The 20,206-nt window shown below is 45.9% G+C and overlaps 1 protein-coding gene across 2 annotated transcripts in view; it reads right to left on the bottom strand.

Moving 5' to 3' along the window:
• pi4kb (phosphatidylinositol 4-kinase, catalytic, beta) overlaps nt 1-20,206 on the bottom strand; it is a 131,495-nt gene that overhangs the window by 19,083 nt on the left and 92,206 nt on the right. For both annotated transcript variants that reach the window (XM_063041711.1, XM_063041710.1), the window contains 4 exons: nt 17,494-17,724; nt 8,887-9,120; nt 4,063-4,172; nt 561-665 (listed from right to left, as the gene is read on the bottom strand). In XM_063041711.1, coding sequence (XP_062897781.1) covers nt 561-665; nt 4,063-4,172; nt 8,887-9,120; nt 17,494-17,724 — 680 coding nt within the window. The remainder of the gene's footprint in view (nt 1-560; nt 666-4,062; nt 4,173-8,886; nt 9,121-17,493; nt 17,725-20,206) is intronic.

Raw genomic sequence — 20,206 nt, forward strand, 5'->3', positions numbered from 1 at the left:
GTTCAGAGTTCAATTCCAACATCATCTGCAAGGAATCTGTATGTCCTCTTTGTGGAACTTGTGGGTTTCCTCCGGGTGCTCCGGTTTCCTCACACAGTCCAAAGGTGCTCTGGTTAGTAGGTTAACTAGTCATTGTAAATTGTTCTGTGATTAGACTAGGATTATATTGGGGGTTTCTGGGCGGTGCAGCACGGCTCAAAGAGCTGGAAGGGCCTGTTGTGCGCTGTATCTCAATCAATCAATAAATAAATAGATAGAGTATGTACTCCAGAGACGGCCTGAAGAGCTGGTTAATGGGGGTGGGGGGGGCAGGGGAGCTGTGGAGGCAAGTGAGTAGACTTGGTTAAAGGGAAATGAGATTACACTGGGATTTGAAGGGCTGAATGACCTCCTTATATGTCCCAAAGATACTTATGTAACATGAATGTCCCCGTGACACTGGCAACAACTGAAATGATCTTTGGGCCTCTCTGCAAAAGCAAAGCTTTGTGGTCCCCAAGATAAACGTTAAAAAAAATGCACGTGACAGCTGTGGTGGGCTTCACACCCTCCGTTCTTACCCGACTTTCTCCTGCCACGGTTCCTTCAGGGCCACAGCAGAGGGGTCCTCGGGGTCCCGTTTAAACGTAGTGGGTGCGTGGGCCAGCTGCTCTGAGAGACGTCGCCTGCAGTATGAAAAGCCGTCTCGTTACTTCTGTTTTTTTTTACATACAGTGGATTCCGGTTAATTGAGCCAGTATTTAATCAGGGCAACAGCTTATTTGGGCAACTATTAAAAAACAAAAACTAATTGAGAAAATAGCTAGAATTTCCTTCGTTTATTTGGGATACTATGCCCCTTAATTTGGACAAGAGACTGTTGTCAACTAGCTTCAGTCCCATGCACTTCATGCGGGAAGGCAATGAAGTCAGTCCATTATCTGCACCAGGTGTCCGCACTGATTTTGCTCATTTACAGTCAATCAAGAAAACACAGTAGCATAAATTGGATGAATTCCTCCATCGGTAAGTATTAGGAACTAATACACAGTTTTATGGTACTGTAGTAGTAGTGATAGTGTTCTAACTTATTCTGTATTTCACTTAAATACATTGTTACTCAGTTAAATGGTCATTTATGTCTTTTTATTCTTTTTAACTATTTCCATGAAACTTCAGCTAATTGGGGCAACTGCTTAATTGGATCAAAAGGTACTGGTCCCAATGAATGGGAACCCACTGTATTTCTTACATCCTTCACAGACACAAGGAGCAAAAATCTTTACGTTATGTCTCTGTCTAAATGTGCAATGTGCAATTTATAATAATTTGTAATAAATAGCATGTACAAAACAGGACAGTCAATAACAGAATTACAACTGCATCAGCATGAATTAATCAGTCTGATGGCCTGGTGGGAGAAGCTGTCCTGCAGCCTGTTGGTCCTGGCTTTTAAGCTGCAGTACCATTTTAGCAGCTGGAACAGTTTGTGGTTGGGGTGACTCGGGTCCCCAATGATCCTTTTCTCACACCTGTCTTTGTAATTGTCCTGAATCATGGGAAGTTCACAACTACAGATGTGCTGGGCTGTCTGCACCACTCTCTGCAGAGTCCTGCGATTGAGGGAAGTACAGTTCCCGTACCAGGCAGTGATACAGCCAGTCAGGATGCTCTCAATTGTGCCCCTGTGCAAAGTTCTTAGAATTTGGAGGCCCATACCAAACTTCCTCAACCGTCTGAGGTGAAAGAGGCATTATTGTTCCTTTTTCTCCTCAGTGATGTGTATGCCGAGGAACTTAAAGCTGTTCACCCCCTCAACCTCAGATCCATTGATGTCAATGGAGGTTAGCCTGTCTCCATTCCTCCTGTAGTCCACAACCAGCTCCTTTGTTTTTGCGACATTGAGGGAAAGGTTGTTTTCTTGACACCACTGTGTCAGGGTGATGACTTCTTCTCTGTAGGCTGCTTTGTTATTATTTCAGATAAGGCCAATCAATGCAGTGTCATCTGCAAATGTAATTTGCAGATTGGAGCTGTGGGTGGCAACATAGTCATGGGTATACAGAGAGTAAAGGAGGCGGCTTAGGACACAGCCCTGAGGGGCTCCTGTGTCGAGGGTCAGAGGTCAAATTCTATTCAAAACTTCCACATTCACGACCTTTACATTCAGTAGTGTTAACTTATTTTTTTAAGTCATAAACCATTGCCACTCGTGGCCCCCAAGAGTAATCCACCATTTCAATGGTGAGGGCTTCGCTCCCTCTGTTCCTACCTGTGTTCTCCTGCACATATTGAGTTCCAGACTCTGTGGGCCCTTCTCACTGAGATTCTGTTTTGTCTGCACCGAGCCTCGGAACATCCCTCAGCACGTCACCCTGCATTCTCAGCACATCTTACTGTGCTGGAAGAACAGCCGGACAAGCCAAAGGGCGTCCTTCACTAAGTAGATGATCTTCCAACAGCACTTGATGTCTGTCTCCATATGTATCCCCAGGAACAGGCCGTAGATCACAGAGTCCTCTGTTAGGCAGCTGCTGGGGATGAACTGGGACAGGGAGGGACCCTTGCTTCCAACTCCACAACTTTACAAATCCACACTCTGTAAAGAGGTGGGTGACATCCTCTCCATCACACACCCATCCTGAGGGCAGGCATGCAGTGGGGATGATGTGTCATCTGTACAAGAAGGATCTGACATGGGAGGACCCCTCTTGCGACCCGGCAAGTGAGGTCTTGGTGTCTGTAACTGAGTTCTGGCGATGAGGTAATCTGCCAGATTATATAGTCAGAGAGTCACAGAGCCCTATAGCAGAGAAACAGGCCCTTTGCCCCATTTGGTCTGTGCAGAATCATTATTCTGCCTAGTCCCATCGACCTGCAACTGGACCATAACTCTCCCATCCATGTACCTATCCAAATTTAAGTTAAATGTTGAAATCAAACCACTTGTGCTGGCAGCTTGTTCCACACTCTCACCACTGTCTGAGTGAAGAAGTTCCTCTTCATATTTCCCTTAAACATTTCACCTTTCACCCTTAATCCATGACGTCTGATTGTAGTTTCACCCAACCTCAGTGAAAAAAGCCTTTTTGCGTTTACCCTATCTATACCCCTCATAATTCTGTATACCTCTATCAAATCTCTCCTCAGTCTACTACGCTCTACGGAATAAAGTCCTAACCTATTCAACCTTTTCCCAATAACTTAGGCCCTCAAATCCTGGCAACATTCTTGTAAATTTTTTCTGCACTCTTTTCAACCATATTTACATCTTTCCTGTAGGTAGGTGAACAAAACTGGACACGATACTCCAGGTTAGGCCTCACCAACATCTTATACAATTTCAACATAGCATCCCAATTCAATACATTGATTTATGAAGGCCAATGTACCAAAAGCTTTCATTACAACCCTACCTACGTACCTGTGACACCACTTACAAGAAATTCTGGATCCGTATTCCCAGATCTGTCTGTTGTACCGCACTCCTCAGTGCCCTACCACTCATCGTGTAAGATCTACCCTGGTTGGTCCTCCCACAGTGCAACACCTCACAGTGTCACTATTATCTGGATAGGTTGCTCAAGGAACCACCCCACCATTCCTGGCACATGCTGAACTGAAACACCAAACACCCCAGTCAAATGGCGGCACACTTTAAGTGCCAGCAATTAGGGCTCACTTCCCACTGCCCTCTATAAGGAGTTTATGCGATCTCTTCATGACTGCATGGGTTTCCTCTCACCTTCCAAAGACATACGGAATGAGGAGAGGCCATGTTCTGGATGCTTCTGTTGCCAACATAACATGTCCTCTCCTCATTACTACCATTAGGGAAGAGGTACAGGAGCCTGAAGAATCACACAATGTTTTAGAGGTAACTTCTTGCCCTCCACCATCAGATTTTTGAATGGCTCATAACCCATAAATACTACCTCACTATTTTGATCTTTTTTTATACTACTTATTTTTTATGTAGATCTCATTATAACTTATAGTAATTTTTAATGTATTGCATTGTACTGCTACTACAAAACAACATATTTCATGATGTATGTCAATGATAAGCCTGATTCCACTTACCTGATATCACCGGCAGCTATAAACACTGGCTCCTTGCTCTCCTGACTCGTGATGCTATCCACAGAAAACTGGGAGATGTTATCGCTGCTGTTGGTGTGCACTTCAGGTAGCTGTGGGCAGGGAGCAGGATTAATAGCGATCAGAACTTAGCCTCATTTAATTTGACAGCTGCAGACACAATCAAGGACTCTCTACCGACATGTTTCATGGAACAGAGCTCATTGAAACCTCAGCGTGGACGTGAAGAGAATGTTACCAATGGAAGAGCCTCCGGTTCCCCAGCACTGCCTCAGAACAAAGGGATGCTCCCTCAGAACTGAGGTGAGCAGACGCTTCTTCAGCCAAGGGAGGTAAACCTGTGGAATTCATCGTGGGCAGGGTGGAGAGGGGTGTGGGTGCTGTAGATCTCATGTCATTGGCTGTACTTACAGCAGAGGTTGGTCGGTTCTTGATTAACCATTACAGGAAGAAGGCAGGAAATGAATTTGAGAAAATAAAAACATAACCAGCCATGGTAAATCAGACCCAATGAGCTGATGGAGATGATTATTGACTTCAGGAGGAGGAAGCTAGAGGTCCATGAGTCAGTCCTCATCGGGAGATCAGAGGTGGAGAGGGTCAGCAACTTTTAAGTTCCTCGGTATTATTATTTTGGAGGATCTATCTTGGGTCTAGCATAAATGCTCTTTCTGCTAGGTCAGCACGAACAGATGAAGCCTCTACTTTGTTAAAAGATTGTGAAGATTCAGTGTGTCATTTAAAACTCTGAATAAGTTCTATAGGTGGAGAGTATATTGACATACTGACTGGTGGCATCACAGCCTGGTATGGAAACACCAATACCTTTGAACGGAAAAGCCTACAAAAAGTAGTGGATACGGCCAACTCCATCACAGGTAAAGCCCTCCCCACCATTGACCTCAACAATACAGAGCGCGGTTGCAGGATAGCAGCATCCATCACCCAGGGCATCCTCTCAACTCACTGCTGCCATCAGGAAGAAGGTACAGGAGCCTCATGACTCACATCACCAGGTTCAGGAACAGTTATTACCCCTCAACCATCAGGTTCTTGAAACAAAGGGGATAACATCACTAAATTTCACTTGTCCCATCACTGAACTGTTCCCACTTTCAAGGGTTCTTCATCTCATGTTCTCGATATTTCTTGTTTATTTATTATCATGCTTTTCTTTTTCTATTTGCAGAGTTTGTTTTTTTGCAGACTGGTTGCTGTCTGTCCTATTGGATGTGGTCTTTCATTGGTTCTATTATGTTCCTTGTAAAACTGTGATTGCCTGCAAGAAGATGAATCTCAAGGTTGTTTATGGTGACGTATACAGTATTGTGCAAAAGTCTTTGGCCCATATATTTCACTAGGGTGCCTAAGACCAGTACATAATAATGTAGTAATTTTATGTACTGCTGCCGCAAAAAAAGTCATTGCATGTGAGTGATGGTAAACCTATCCTGATATGGGTCTCTACTGTGGACTGAGAGTGGGAAGAGGGCAGATAGGGAAATCATGGTTGGGAAAAGGGAAAGGGAGAGAATATTGAGTGGGAAACACCAGAGAGACATTCTGTAATGATCAATAAACCAAATGTTCGGAATCAAATGACCAGACCTTTTGTCTCATGGCTGGGTGTGTCTGCACCCACGCTGTCCTCCACCCCAGCCCTCCTTCCTTGCCACTCGTCCCACACCACTCCTACACTGCTCTACTCTCACCATTCCCAACATCCTTCTCCACCCGTCCCACACCACTCCTACACCGCTCCACTCTCACCCGTCCCACACCACTCCCACACCGCTCCACTCTCACCCGTCCCACACCACTCCCACACCGCTCTACTCTCACCCGTCCCACACCACTCCCACACCGCTCTACTCTCACCCGTCCCACACCACTCCTACACCGCTCCACTCTCACCCGTCCCACACCACTCCCACACCGCTCCACTCTCACCCGTCCCACACCACTCCCACACCGCTCCACTCTCACCCGTCCCACACCACTCCCACCGCTCTACTCTCACCCGTCCCACACCGCTCCACTCTCACCCGTCCCACACCACTCCTACACCACTCCACTCTCACCCGTCCCACACCACTCCCACACCGCTCCACTCTCACCTGTCCCACACCACTCCTACACTGCTCCACTCTCACCCGTCCCACACCACTCCTACACTGCTCCACTCTCACCCGTCCCACACCACTCCTACACTGCTCCACTCTCACCCGTCCCACACCACTCCCACACCACTCCACTCTCACCCGTCCCACACCACTCCCATCCGTCCCACACCACTCCCACACCACTCCACTCTCATCCGTCCCACACCACTCCTACACCGCTCCACTCTCACCCGTCCCACACCCGTCCCACACCACTCCACTCTCACCCGTCCCACACCACTCCCACCCGTCCCACACCACTCCACTCTCACCCGTCCCAACATCCTTTGCTCTCTCCAGATTTACAAACTCACTCTCTGCTCCACATTGACAAACTCAGTATTGAGCAAGAGTCTTAGTCACTATAGCTATAAATATACTGCCAGTTATGACACTGGTCTTTAGAGCAGCAGTGAAGGTCCTCCATCTCTGGTGGTGTTCAGGGTTTCCTCATCATGTCAGTAACTTCCTCTGGATTTCCACCACTGCCAGTCATGCAAGTCTCAGGTGTAGACCATTGCACCGAGGTGTACCAGGATTTTTCATTGCAGTTTCTGTAATTTTGCTTTACCAGTCAGGGTTGTTAGCCTTGAGCTGAACTCCCAAACCTGGAGGGTCTGACCCCTTTGCATGTGACCCTATCAAGAGCCAAAGCATAAAGCCCCGACTCCAGCCGACATAGCTCTCGGGGTCACTGAGGGATGTAAGCCTCCAAACCACGACAAGGTTGTGGCCTTCTTGGATCAGCTATATGTGTGCCTAAGACTTTTGCACAGTACTGTAAATACTTAAATAATAAGTTTACTTTGAACCTTGAACTGGCCAAATCCTACCCCTAAATCTTGTTGTATTCTTTGAGGTGATGGAAGTTCTATGCCAAGTCCTGTCTGAGAGATGCTGTGTTTTATCTCTTCAGGGAAAAGGTCAATTCTTCTTTGTGGTTTCTCCTGAGTCATCCCACTTTAAGAACGTCAGTGCACAATCTCTATCCTGCAATCCCAGCCTTGTACAGTCAAAGGTTTTGTCTTTAGGATGAATTAAGAAATCTAGCTGTCTCTCAAGGGAAGGAAGCCCAAGCCATTATTGGCTGTGCTGAGGTCGACCAATATTACCAATGCCAATGTGTCTGTTGCACCTTATTGTCTCCTGCACGGCACTTCCTACGGAACCGTAACACTCTGTTGTGGATTCTGTTCTTCCTTTCACTACCTCGATGTAGCTATATATGGTATGATCAGTTTGGATGACACACAAACAAAAGCTTTAGACTGTACCTCGGTACATGAGCCAATAATTAACCAATTCCACTTCTGGTCACTTTCATAATGCTGGTTATGGAAGTTTCATGTAGAGACACAGCATTACAGCAAGCTCTTTCAGCTCAATGATCCTGCGCACCCATGTCATCAATCAACCTATTTCAAGTTTACATACTGCCAAGCAAAATAACATTCCCCCAGACCAAGGTGCACAAAACAGTACGTATAACTCATACACACAACTCGTAAAGTAATATTAACACAAATAAATTAACAAATAATAAAATATATTCTAGAAGATTGACATTTAGCTTAAGGTGTATTTATGACGCAAATCAAAAGTAAACAGTATAATGTTAAAGGCACTTAATAAGTGATGAGACCTGGGCGGTGACAAGGGGTTCAGTAGTCTCTCAGCCTGGGGAAAGAAGCTGTTTCCCATCCTAACAGTCCTTGTCCTAATGCCACAGTACCTCCTGCCTGATGGTAGGTGGTCAAAGAAATTGTTGGACAGATGGGAGGGATCACTAACAATGCTAAGGACCTTGAGTATGCAATGCTCCTGCTAAGTATCTCAAATGGATGGAAGAGACTCTGATAATCTTCTCAGCAGTCCTTGGAATCCTTTGTAGGGTCTTGCAGTAAGATGCCTTGCAACTTCACTACCAGGCTGTGATGCAGCCAGTCAGGCCACCTTTGATGGTGCTCCTCTGAAAACTGGAGTTGAGAAGAGAGAAAGTGCAGGATGGGAGGGTTCTTCAATTATGTTGGCAGCTTAACTGAAGCAGTGAGTTGAGTAAACAGAGTCCACGGAGGGGGATTGGTTTATTACTGTCACACATACCCAGGTACAGTGCATATAGCTTGTCTTCCATACTGCTCATGCAAATCAAATCATTACACTGAGGTAGGAAGAGGTTAAACGATAGCAGAATGCAGAATGAAGTGCAGCAGGTACAGAGGAAGTGCAGTGCAGAGCAAGCTCACAATGAGGTGGATTGCGAGGTCAAGAATCATCTTGTCATACTACAGCAACCATTCAACAGTGGGAGAGAACCTGCCCTTGAGTCTGATGACACGTACTTTCAGGCTTTTGAATCTTCTGTCCAGTCTGGGGGTGGGGGGGGAAGAAGAGACAATGTCCAGGGTGGGTGGGGTTTTTGATTAAAGACTAAAGATTAGCTGTGTCACATGTACATCGAAACATACATTGAAATGTGTTGCTCACAGACTGAATAAGTGCTGGGGGCAGCCTGTAAGTATTCCCATGCTCCCGGCACATAACATACTAACCTGTACATCTTTGCCACAAGGTGGGGCCTGATCACAAGGTATCCTGTCAGAACACCTAACTCGCTCCCACCCCCACCCCACAGACCACTCACCTCCACCTGCAGCTCACCGATGTCGTCCACGGACCAGGCCTCATCGTCGTTGTCGTAGTTGGTCACGGTGGTGAAGGTGGGGGCTCGCTGCTCGTGGCCAGAGCCGGAGCCACAGCCGGGCAGGTTCTCCACCGAGCGCGTGCTGCGGATCCGGTTCTCCGGGATGCGGGTAGGGACGGGCGAAGCCTCCAGGTTATCACACTCCAGCACCTCTACGTAGATCAGGTAGGGCGCCTGAGGGGGCAATGTGGGGTGGGGGGAAAGCAAAGGGACAGACACATTAGGCAAGTCAGTTCATTATTGTCACAAGTTCACAGAAATACTTTTGTTTTGCTTGCCGACTATGTTGTGCCGATCTTTAAACCAACTCCAACATCTCTTGACCGTCCCCCTAACAGTCTCCCCCATCTCCGTCCTCTCCATCTCACAGAACATAGAACAGTACAGCATAGGACAATGTTCTGCAGACCTTTTGACCTTCTCTAAGATTAATATAACCCCTCCCTCTTATATAGCCCTTTTTCTATCATCCATGTGCTTAACAGTCTTGTAGATGTTCCTGCCTCTACCACCACCCTGGAAGGGTGTTCCATGTACCCACCACTCTGTGTAAAACCTACTGCTCACATCCCTCCCATGCTTTCCTCCAATCACCTTAAAATTTTACCCCTAGTAGTCGTGAATTCCATCCCGGGAAAACGTCTCTAGCAGTCCACTCAATCTATGCCTCTTATAATTTTGTACACCTCTATCAGGCAATATCCTGGTAACGCTCCTCTGCATCCCCTCTCTAAAGCTTCCACAACCTTCCTGGAATGAGACGACCAGAACCAAACACAATATTCCACTCTGTAAATCAATCTGTTGGGGAAACTCAGCGGGTTGAAGAATGTCTGTGAATTTGGGGAGAGGGATTGTCAATGTTTCGGGTTAAGACACTGTGTAACCTCTGCCTCCTCCTGTGTTGGGGTGAATCAGGTGGTTACGAATTCACTGACGTTCATCACACGTGTCTCCTACCCCCAACCCTCCAAGGTGATGCGTCTTGGGTGCAGCAGCCAACACGTCACCCCTGGACAATGGCAGCACAAAGGATGAATTCTCCAGGAAGGCAGTGCAAGAAGATGTTCGTGGAGCCCACCTAGGAGTGGAGAGTGTTCCGGGGAGACATGGTGACCTTGGGGGGGGCAGTATCTCCAAGTCTGCCTCTCTGAACCGGAGCTGGCAGGATTGTTCACTTCCCGGGCGTGGAAGCACAGGAAGGAGCCAGCACTTCGCAGTGCCTCGCACTTGGTGATGGGTCACAAAACAGGGACACGGCAGAAGATACTGCACAAATCAGGTGGACATAACAAAGCAGGGAGATGCAGAGAAGGTGTGGGTTGGCATGGACTTTGCACTATGAATGTAGCTAATGGTGAAATTTAGAAGAAATGGTGATTTACTTATTTTATTTCTTTACTTAGAGATGTAGCACGGTAACAGGCCCTTCTGGTGCAATGAGTCTGCACCGTCCAATTACACCCGTATGACCAATTAACCCAACCGTCCATCAGACTGTGGGAGGAAACTGGAGCACCCGGAGGAAACCCATGCAGAATGTACAGACAGTGGTAGGAATTGAGCCCGGGTTGCTGTAATAGCATTGTGCTAACCACTACGCTATGTACTAAAATCCTTTTGTTTTCACGAAGTTGTTGCCAGGACTAGAGAGCCTGAGTTACAGGATGTAGGAGAATGAGGGGCAACCTTCCAGATGTGTTTAAAATGGTGAGAGATGCAAATAGGGTGGATCATACAGTCTTTTCCCCAGGGTAGGGGATTCCAAAATGGGGTGGGGGTTGGTATAGATTTTGGGTGTGGGGGAAAACTAAAAGGGACTCGAAGGGTAACAGCTATGAAGAAGTGGTGAGTTTGAGCAAGCTGCCAGAGGAAGTGACTGAGACAGGTAATACAGTATAACCCAAGAAGCACTTGGATAGGTACATGGAGGGATGAACACAGGTAACGGGACTGGCATGAGACCGTGTTGCTCTATGACTCCGAGTTCAAAAATCCATCAGGAATCTAGTGCATTTGGCGCTGCTGGGACAAGTTAAGTATCATATTAGGGATAAACATAATATCCCCTAAAGGTTAACTTCCAGGTGGAGTCGGTAGTAAGGAAGGGAAATGCAATGTTAGCATTCAATTTGAGAGGACTAGCATATAAGAGCAAGGCTATAACGCTGAGGCTTTATAAGCCATTGGAGTATTGTAAACAATAGGAATTCTGCAGATGCTGGAAATTCAAGCAACATACATCAAAGTTGCTGGTGAACGCAGCAGGCCAAGCAGCATCTATAGGAAGAGGCGCAGTCGACGTTTCAGGCCGAGACCCTTCGTCAGGACTAACTGAAGGAAGAGTAAGTAAGGGATTTGAAAGCTGGAGAGGGTCCAGAGGAGTTTCACAAGAATCATCCCCAGAGCGAAAGGATTAACCTATGAGGAGTGTTCAATGGTTCTGGACCTCTTCTTGCTGGAGCTTAGGGATCCCCTGCAGTTATCATTCCACGTAAAAAAAAACTTACCTCTGATGTCTCCCCTGTACTTTCCTCTAAACCACCTTAAAATGATGTCCTCTCATATTAGCCATTGCTGCCCTGGGAAAAAGGTGGGGGATGTCCACTCCATCTGTGCCTCTTATCACCTCTATCAAGTCACCAATCATCCTCCTTTGCTTCAAAGAAAGTAAAGCCTTAGCTCGCCCAACCTTTCTTCATAAGACTCTCAAAAGCAGAGATCAACCACCACCTGAATTGTGCTAGTGGAGCCGATGCAAGATTAAGGAAAAATGTAGACTGTGACCTACAGGTTGAACAAAACGTTTGGTCTGTTGAGCAGCTGTTCTTCCAACATTATTGTATGAAGCTGAATCATGAACCACCTGCAGCAGGCACCTGAGAGACTTGGAACAACGCCACCAAAGATCCTTATCAAAGATTTGAGGATCATCTGGAAAGTCAGACACACTAACACTAGCGTACTGGAGGAGGCCAACATGAACAGCATCTCCAACACAAACTCCGATGGATAGGTCATGTCAGCCGGGTGCCTAACTCATGTCTCCCCAGACAGATCCTTTACTTCCAGTTGAAGGAAGATCTGCGAACCCCTAGTAGGCAAAGGAAATGTTTCAAAGATAACATCACAATCAACCTAAAGAAATTCATCATTACAAATAAAAGCTGGGAAGACACTGCACAGAAGACAGGCACACAGAGGAAATCCATTCAAGAGGAAGCCGTACATGAGAGCGGACTCTGTTGTGCCACAAAGACAAGTGGTAGCTGCAAAAGAAGAATGAGCAACCAAAAGACCCAACTGCTAACCACAGTCATCATTGCAGCAAAATATGTAGATCCCAGGTTGGCCTCGACAGCCACCTGAGGACCCACCAGTAGACAACCTCTTAGGAGAACACATTACTTGACTCATGTCATATATAAGTCCACCCTGTTGAGCAGGTCCTCAAAGATAACCTGGCCATTCTAGAGATCAGTCTCAACCTTCATTGTTAGATCAAAATCCTGCACGTCCACAACAGACTACCAAGACGTCCAGAAGGTGATTCCTCATTTTTCCATCCAGCAGCAATGTTGTGTGTTGTAAAAGGAGGTTGGACAAACCTGGTTTGTTTTCTCTGGAACAGTGAGGAGGAGGCTATGCAGCACCCACGTCAGGGCCACCAGACTCAAAAAGAATTACTTTCCCCATGCAGTAACGCAAATCAATACCTCCACCCATTAACCCACCCCTCCACAATGCCACCACCACTACCTTGTCACTTCCTATCAGTCATTTTATGTACAGACAGTCCTGTGCCTAGTGTCACTTTATGGACATACAGTCAATCTATGTATATAAACTATCTTATATGGTAATAGTTTTTTTTTATTATGTACTTTATCTTATTGTGTTTTTTTGTGCTGCATTAAATCTGGAGTGACAATTATTTCATCTTCCCCCTTCCTTCACAGTCCTGAAGAAGGGTCTCAGACCGAAATATTGACTATTTACTCTTTTCCATAGATGCTGCCAAACCTGCTGAGTTCCTCCAGTATTGTGTGTGTGTTGCTTTGAACTTCCAGCATCTGCAGACTCTCTCGTGTTTGTGAATTATTTCATTCGCCTTTACACTTGTGTACTGGAAATGACATTAAATATTCTTGAATCTTGAACAGTGGAGACTGAGGGGAGATCTGATTGAGGTTTATATGATTACAAGAGGCAAGATAGATAGCATCGTTTTCCCAGGGTTAAAATGTCTAATACAAGCTGCCCATTTTAATTCCACTTCCCATTGCCATTCCGATATGCCACTCCATGGCCTCTTCGACTGTCGTGATGAGGCCACACCCAGGTTGGAGGAACAACACCTTATATTCTGTCTAGGTAGCCTCCAATCTGATGGCATGAACATTGATTTCTTGAACTCCCAGTAATGTCCCCCCTTCTTCTTCATGTCCCATCCCCTTTTCCCTTTCTCACCTTATCTCCTTGCCTGCCCGTCACCTCCCTCTCATGATCGTTCCTCTTTTTCTTTCTTCCATGGCCTTCCGTCCTCTCCTATCAGACTCCCCCTTCTCCAGCCCTTCATCTCTTTCACCAACTTCCCAGCTCTTTACTTCATCCCTCCCCCAGATTTTACCCATCATCTTGTGTTTCTCTCTCCCCTCCCCTACCTTTCAAATCTACTCCTCATCTTTTTTTCTCCAGAACTGCCAAAGGGTCTCGGCCTGAAACATCGATTGTACTCTTCTCCACAGATGCTGCCTGGCCTGCTGAGTTCCTCCAGCATTTTTTGGATTTCCAGCGTCTGTAGATTTTCTCTTGTTTGTAATACGCGAGGGAATGTATTTAAGGTGATAGGGGCAAGTTTGTGGTTTTTCCCCCCACACAGAGAGTGGCAGGTGCCTGGAATGCGCTGCTTGGAATGGTGATGGAGGCAAACACAATACTTCAAGAGGCACATACAGGAAGTGGAAGGACATGGACAGTGCGTACCTTAGGGATTAGTTTAGTGAGGCATTTAATTGTTAGTTTAATTAGTTCGGCACAGCACCGTGCTGGACATTGTGCCAAAAGACCGGTTCCTGTCCTGTCCTCTAAGTATAACACGATACATTAAGGGGTAGAACAGTAATGTAGCAGTCAGCATTACACTATTAACGCTACTGCCTTTAAGGGGTTTGTACGTTCTCCCCATGACTGTGTAGGTTTCGTCCGGGTGCTCCAGTTTCCTCCAACATCCCAAAAATGTACAGGTTAGAGTCAGTGAGTTGTGGGCATGCTGAGTTGGTGCCAGAAACATCGATGACACTTGTGGGCTGCCTCAACCACAATCCTTGTGGATTTGATTTGATGCAAAAGCAACAAATTTCACTGCATGTTTCAACATATATATGGCAAATGAATTTAATCTCTCTCTCTCTTTGTCATTCTGTTTCTCTCTCTCTATGACCACATTGTGAACAGCAATGTGGTACACGAGAATGAAAAGAAGACTCTTGTGATTCTATATGGGAACAGAGTATTTAGACACAGTCCAAGCCATTCAGACCAAATACTGGCCTGTTGCCACACTGCTGGTTTGACATAACTGCTGGGTCATGTTGCAGCACAGAGTTTTGCAATCTGTGCATTTTATACCCAAGTAGCTGCAGTAATATGGATTCCACTGCACCAGTTCCACTCTGCACCCCTAGCAGTGGGCACCCCATGAGTAATTTAACACCTTGTGGTGCAGTGGGACATCCCAAGAAGCAAAGGCTGCCCCAGTCAAGCAGTTCAGCTGCTGCAAGGGGTAAGGAGGGGGGGGTGGTGGGGGAATCAACATCATAAACAAGAATCACATCATTCAAGGCAGACTGTGAAAATGAATAGAGAGAAGTAGAAAGCCTTGCGAAATGGACTGCCCAAAGTGCAATAAAAGTAGAGCTGGTTCAGGGCCTGGAATTCTGCAAAGGGTGTCTACTACAGCTGGGGATCAGTGGCTCCCATGTCTGTTTTGTGCTGTTCTGCTGAACAATGTGGGTATGCTATGTTAAAGCCGGAATGTGTGGCGATGCCCACAGGCTGCCCCAGCACAATCCTCATACTGTGTTGGTTGTTGACACAAATGGTGTATTTCACTGTATGTTTCAATATACATCTGACAATACACTAAGTGGCTATTTTATTCGGCACCTCCAGTACCTAATAAAGTGGCTACTGAGTGTATGTTTGTGGTCATCGACTACTGTAGTCCATCTGCTTCAAGGTTTGATGTGTTGTGCATTCAGAGATGCCTTCTGATAGGAAGGCATTATAAATCAATAAATAAATAATAAATCAATCTGGCCATTCCTCTCTGACCTCTCTCATTAACAAGGCGTTTTCACCCAAAGACCTGCTTTTTTTTTGCATGATTCTCTGTAAACACGAGAAACTGTTGTGCGTGAAAATCCCCAGGAGATCAGCATTTTCTGAGATACTCAAACCACCCTGCCTGGCACCAATAATCATTCCACGGCCAAAGTCACGTAGATCACATTTCTTTCTCATTTTGCTGTTTGGTCTGAAAAACAACTGAATGTCTTGATATGCCTGCATGCTTTTATGCATCGAGCTGCTGCCACATGATTAGATGACTAGATATTTGCATTAACGAGCAGGTATACAGGCGTACCTAATGAAGTGGCTACTGTGTGCAGCTAATCTTTTAAAAAGAATCTGTTCAAACATATCAAACAATTCTTTACATAGTGCACTGAGGTAAAACAACAATGCCAAGTAAGGTATAATAGCTGCAAAGAAAATGCAATGCAAGTAGACAATGAAGCTGTTCCAAACTTTTAAATCTCCTTTCTAATTGTGTTTATCTTGGGGGAGGTGGAGAGAAGAAAAGTTGTTGCAAATTAAGTTTCACAACACGTGGCAGACTGCAACAAAACCAGCGGCTTCGCTTCCTGTCCGCCCGCACTGCACTGCAAAGGGTGAAGATGTCCTGGCCATGGCAACTAAACAAACGAAAAATATCTAATGCCAAAACCAACGGCTTGTGAAAATATCCAATGCCAAGACCGTAGGCTTAGGAAAATAATCCCTTAATACAAAAGAACAATCCTGTTTTTCCTAGTCAGTGATTGATGGAGTATTTGACCCACTCCATCAGGAGATGAAAGGCAGGTCAGTTTTGGAATTACACCTGACGTGGGATATTGGAATTGGTTTATGATTCCCAAGATCCTCTTTGTTCCTCCGCACTGCTAAGAATCCTGCCATTAACTCTGTATTCTGCTTTCAAATTCAACCTTTCACGGGCATTCTGCTATGCCGTGAGAATCATAAGAGTGAGACACAAGAGACTGCAGGCGCTGAAATCTGGAGCAACATATGAAGTGCTGGAGGAACTCAGTGGGCCAGGCAGCATCTGTCAAATTGACGCTCTGGGTTGAGACCCTTTATGTGCAACAGTAGAATACCTCAACACTTCGGAAGGAAAAACAATTAGTATTTCTTAGCCAAGATGAAACACTGACTATTTCCCTCCACAGATCTTTGTACGTGCTGGAGATTTAAAGAATGAGGGGGGATGTTATGGAAATCTACTGAATATTGAATTGAATTAAAATGACTTTATTTCTTACATCCTTCACATATGTGAGGAGTAAAAATCTTTACATTACGTCTCTGTCTGAATGTGTAAATTATAGTAATTTGTAATAAATAGTACATACAGTAAGAACTACAACAGAACAGTCAGTATAGCTTAGAAATACAATTGTATCAGCGTGAATTAATCAGACTGGTGGCCTGGTGGAAGAAGCTGTCCTGGAGCCCGTTGGTCCTGGCTTTTATGCTGCAGTAACATTTCCCAGATGGTAGCAGCTGGAACAGTTTGTGGTTGGGGTGACTCGGGTCCCCAGTGATCCTTCGGGCCTGTTTTACGCACCTGTCGCTGTAAATGTCCGGAATAGTGGGAAGTTCACATCCACAGATGCGTAGGGTTGTCCGCACAACTCTCTGCAGAGCCCTGCGATTGAGGGAAGTACAGCTCCCATACCGGGCAATGATACAGCCAGCCAAGATGCTCTCAATTGTGCCCCTGTAGGAAGTCCTTTAGGATTCAGGGACTCATACCGAACTTCTTCAACCATCTGAGGTGAAAGAGGTGTTGTTGTGCATTTCTCACCACACAGCCGGTATGTACTAAAGGCCTAGATAGAGTAGACATAGAGAGGATAGGGGGACAGTCTCAGAATAGAAGGACATCCCTTTAGAACAGATGAGGAGGAATTTCTTTAGCCAGATGGTGAATCTCTGGAATTCCACGCCATCACTGGCTGTAGAGGCCAAGTCATTGGGTATATTTAAAGTGGAGGTTGATAGGTTCTTGATTAGTCGGGGTGTCAAAGGTTACGGGAAGAAGGCAGGAGAATGGGGTTAACAGGGACAATAAATCAGCCATGATGGAATGGTGGAGCAGAGTCAATGGGCTGAATAGGCTAATTCTGCTCCTATGTTGTACGTTTGTATGTATGTAGTAAGTGAGAGTGAATCTGATGAGGGGTGGCTATTACTAACCTTGTCCTTGGAGTTGAGGACGACGGCCTGGTTGTGAGGAACTCGCACCACGTGGTGATCAAAGCCAGACGTCGGGAGCCAGACCCGGGCCGGAAGCTTGTGATTCAGCAGTGACAGCTCGGAGATGAGCCTCTGCGTCTTCTGTTCCTTGGTGTGCAGGGTGACCAGCCGTTTGCCGATCCCCATGAGTGACTTGATAAACTCCCTCTCGGGTGCCAGCCTGGCAGGTTGCTGCAGGAGACAATGGGCGGAAGGTCAAGGTCAAGGTCAAGGTACAATGGATACAGCACACTGCTCTCACACACCTTCTCTATCTCAGAACCCCACAAAAGTATGGGGTTATCCCCAGCTTACAAGAGCTTGAATTACATGCACCCGTACAGCGCAGGAGCAGAATCACACCATTCAGCCCAACATGGCTCATTCATTGTCTCTCTCAACCCTGTTCTACCTTATTTCCATAACTTTTGATGCCCTAATCAAGAACTTATTAACCTGTGCTTTAAAAATATACCCATTGACTTAGCCTCCACAGACGGTAATGAATTCCGCAGAGTCACCATCCTCTGGCTGAAGTCGCTCTTCCTCATCTCTGTAACTGGATCTTGGACTTCTTGACGGAAAGGCCACAGCCAGCCCGTGTTGGCAGAAACACCTCCAGCTCCATCATGTTGAGCACTATCGCTCCCCAGGGCTATGTGCTCAGCCACTGCTGTTCGAGCTGAATCGTGAAGTTTGCTGATGTGGCTGGCCTCATCAACAATGACTACGACTAGGCGGTGTACGGAGAGCAGGTAAAGCAGCTGGTAGAATGGTGCAAGCACACCACCTTGAGTCCCGATATGGACCAGACCAAAGGGATAACTGAAGACTTCAGGATGGTGCAGGCTGGCCACTCCTCACTGCAATATAATGGATGATCTCACCGGGTCCCTCAACACCACCTCTTTGGTCAAGAAAGCACAGCTATGTCTCCACTTCCTATGGAGATTGAGTCGAACAAGCACCCCCGCCCCTACCCCACAAGTCTAACCAATTTTTATAGGAGCTTCTGTTCTGACCAACTGCATCATCAGCGTCTAGTATGGGAATTGCAAAGCACCTGACAGCAACTCGCAAAGGATTGCGAGGACTTCTGAGAGGATCATCAGGGTCTCTCTTTCACCTATCTGAGATATTTACCAGCAGCACTTGCATTCACAGGGCCCTTAGCATTGTCAATGATCCCTCCCATCGATCCAACTATCTCTAAGACCCCACTAGGAGGTACCGCAGCATCTAGACAAGAATTGTTAGAATGGGAAACAGCTTCTGCCCCCCCGGCTGTGAGACGACAGAACTCCCTGCCACCACTGAGATCTCATCACACACGAATTACAGTTAGCGTTATACTGTTTACTTTTTAACTTCTGTCATAAATGCATCTTATTATTTGTTAATTTACTTGTTGTGTGAGTTATATGTACTGTGTTGTGTACCTTGGTCTGGAGGAATGTCCCCACATTTGGCAATATACATGTGTACAGTTGAATGACAACTGATCCCACTCCTAAATAAGATCATAAGATATAGGAGCAGAAGTAGGCCATTCGGCCCATTGAGTCTGCTCCACTATTCAATCATGGGCTGATCCAATTCTTCCAGTCATCTCCACTTCCCTGCCCTCTCCCCATACCCTTGATGCCCTGGCTAATCAAGAACCTTTCTATCTCTGCCTTAAATGCACCCAATGACTTTCTTCTATTCTGAGACTGTGCCCTCTGGTCCTAGACTCCCCCACTCTCCTCAACAATACACCATGTCCATTCTATCTAGGTCTTTCAACATTTGATACGTTTCAATGAGATACCTCCTCATTCTTCTAAGCTCAAATAAGTACAGGCCCAGAGCCATTCAAATACTCCTCATATGCTAACCATTTCATTCCCGGGATTATTTTCGTAAACATTCCCTGGACCCTCTCTAATGCCTCTCTGAACTTGCCTGCACAGCCCCTTTTCCCAATATGCTCTTTCCAAACTACCGCAATCTTACTCCACAGAGATAAAATCTGAGCCTAGACAGTAGGAATACCAATTAAACAGGGTCTTGATACTAGGGCAATCTGTTATTCACAGTGAAAGTTTTAAATCAGTGACCTGCTCCTGTTCATCATTGCTATAATCCATTTATTAATCCCTCTGCCTGGTGACACTTTCCAGGGCTGGTGGTTACAACCAAGTTAATTCTAAACAAGTGCTGGTTACTCAAACTACTTTCTGAATTTCAGGGTTAAATGGTCATTCTTAAACTGAGAGAAGCCAGTTCTATGAACAACAATTTACATTTATTTAGCACCTTCAGCATTCACTGTGCCTCAGTATATGTTACAATCATAAACTCATTAACCACAATGTATTGGTTCATTATTGTGATCACGAAGAACCCTCACCACACAAGACATGCCCTCTTCTCATTGCTACCATCAGGGAGCAGGTACAGGAGCCTGAAGACACACACTCAACATTTCAGGAACAGCTTCTTCCCCTCCATCATCATATTTCTGAACAGACAATGAACCCACAAACACTACTTCACTATTTTTGCTCTCTTTTTGCAGGATTATTTTACATAAGGACTGGAGGCCCAGAGTAGGCCTGTGTATTTTATTTTATTTAGTGGTACAGCACAGAACAGGCCCTTCTGTCCCTTCAAGCTACAATGCCTAGCAACC

This window comes from Mobula hypostoma, chromosome 2, assembly GCF_963921235.1.
Source record: "Mobula hypostoma chromosome 2, sMobHyp1.1, whole genome shotgun sequence".
In the NCBI taxonomy this organism is placed as follows: Eukaryota; Metazoa; Chordata; class Chondrichthyes; order Myliobatiformes; family Myliobatidae; genus Mobula; species Mobula hypostoma.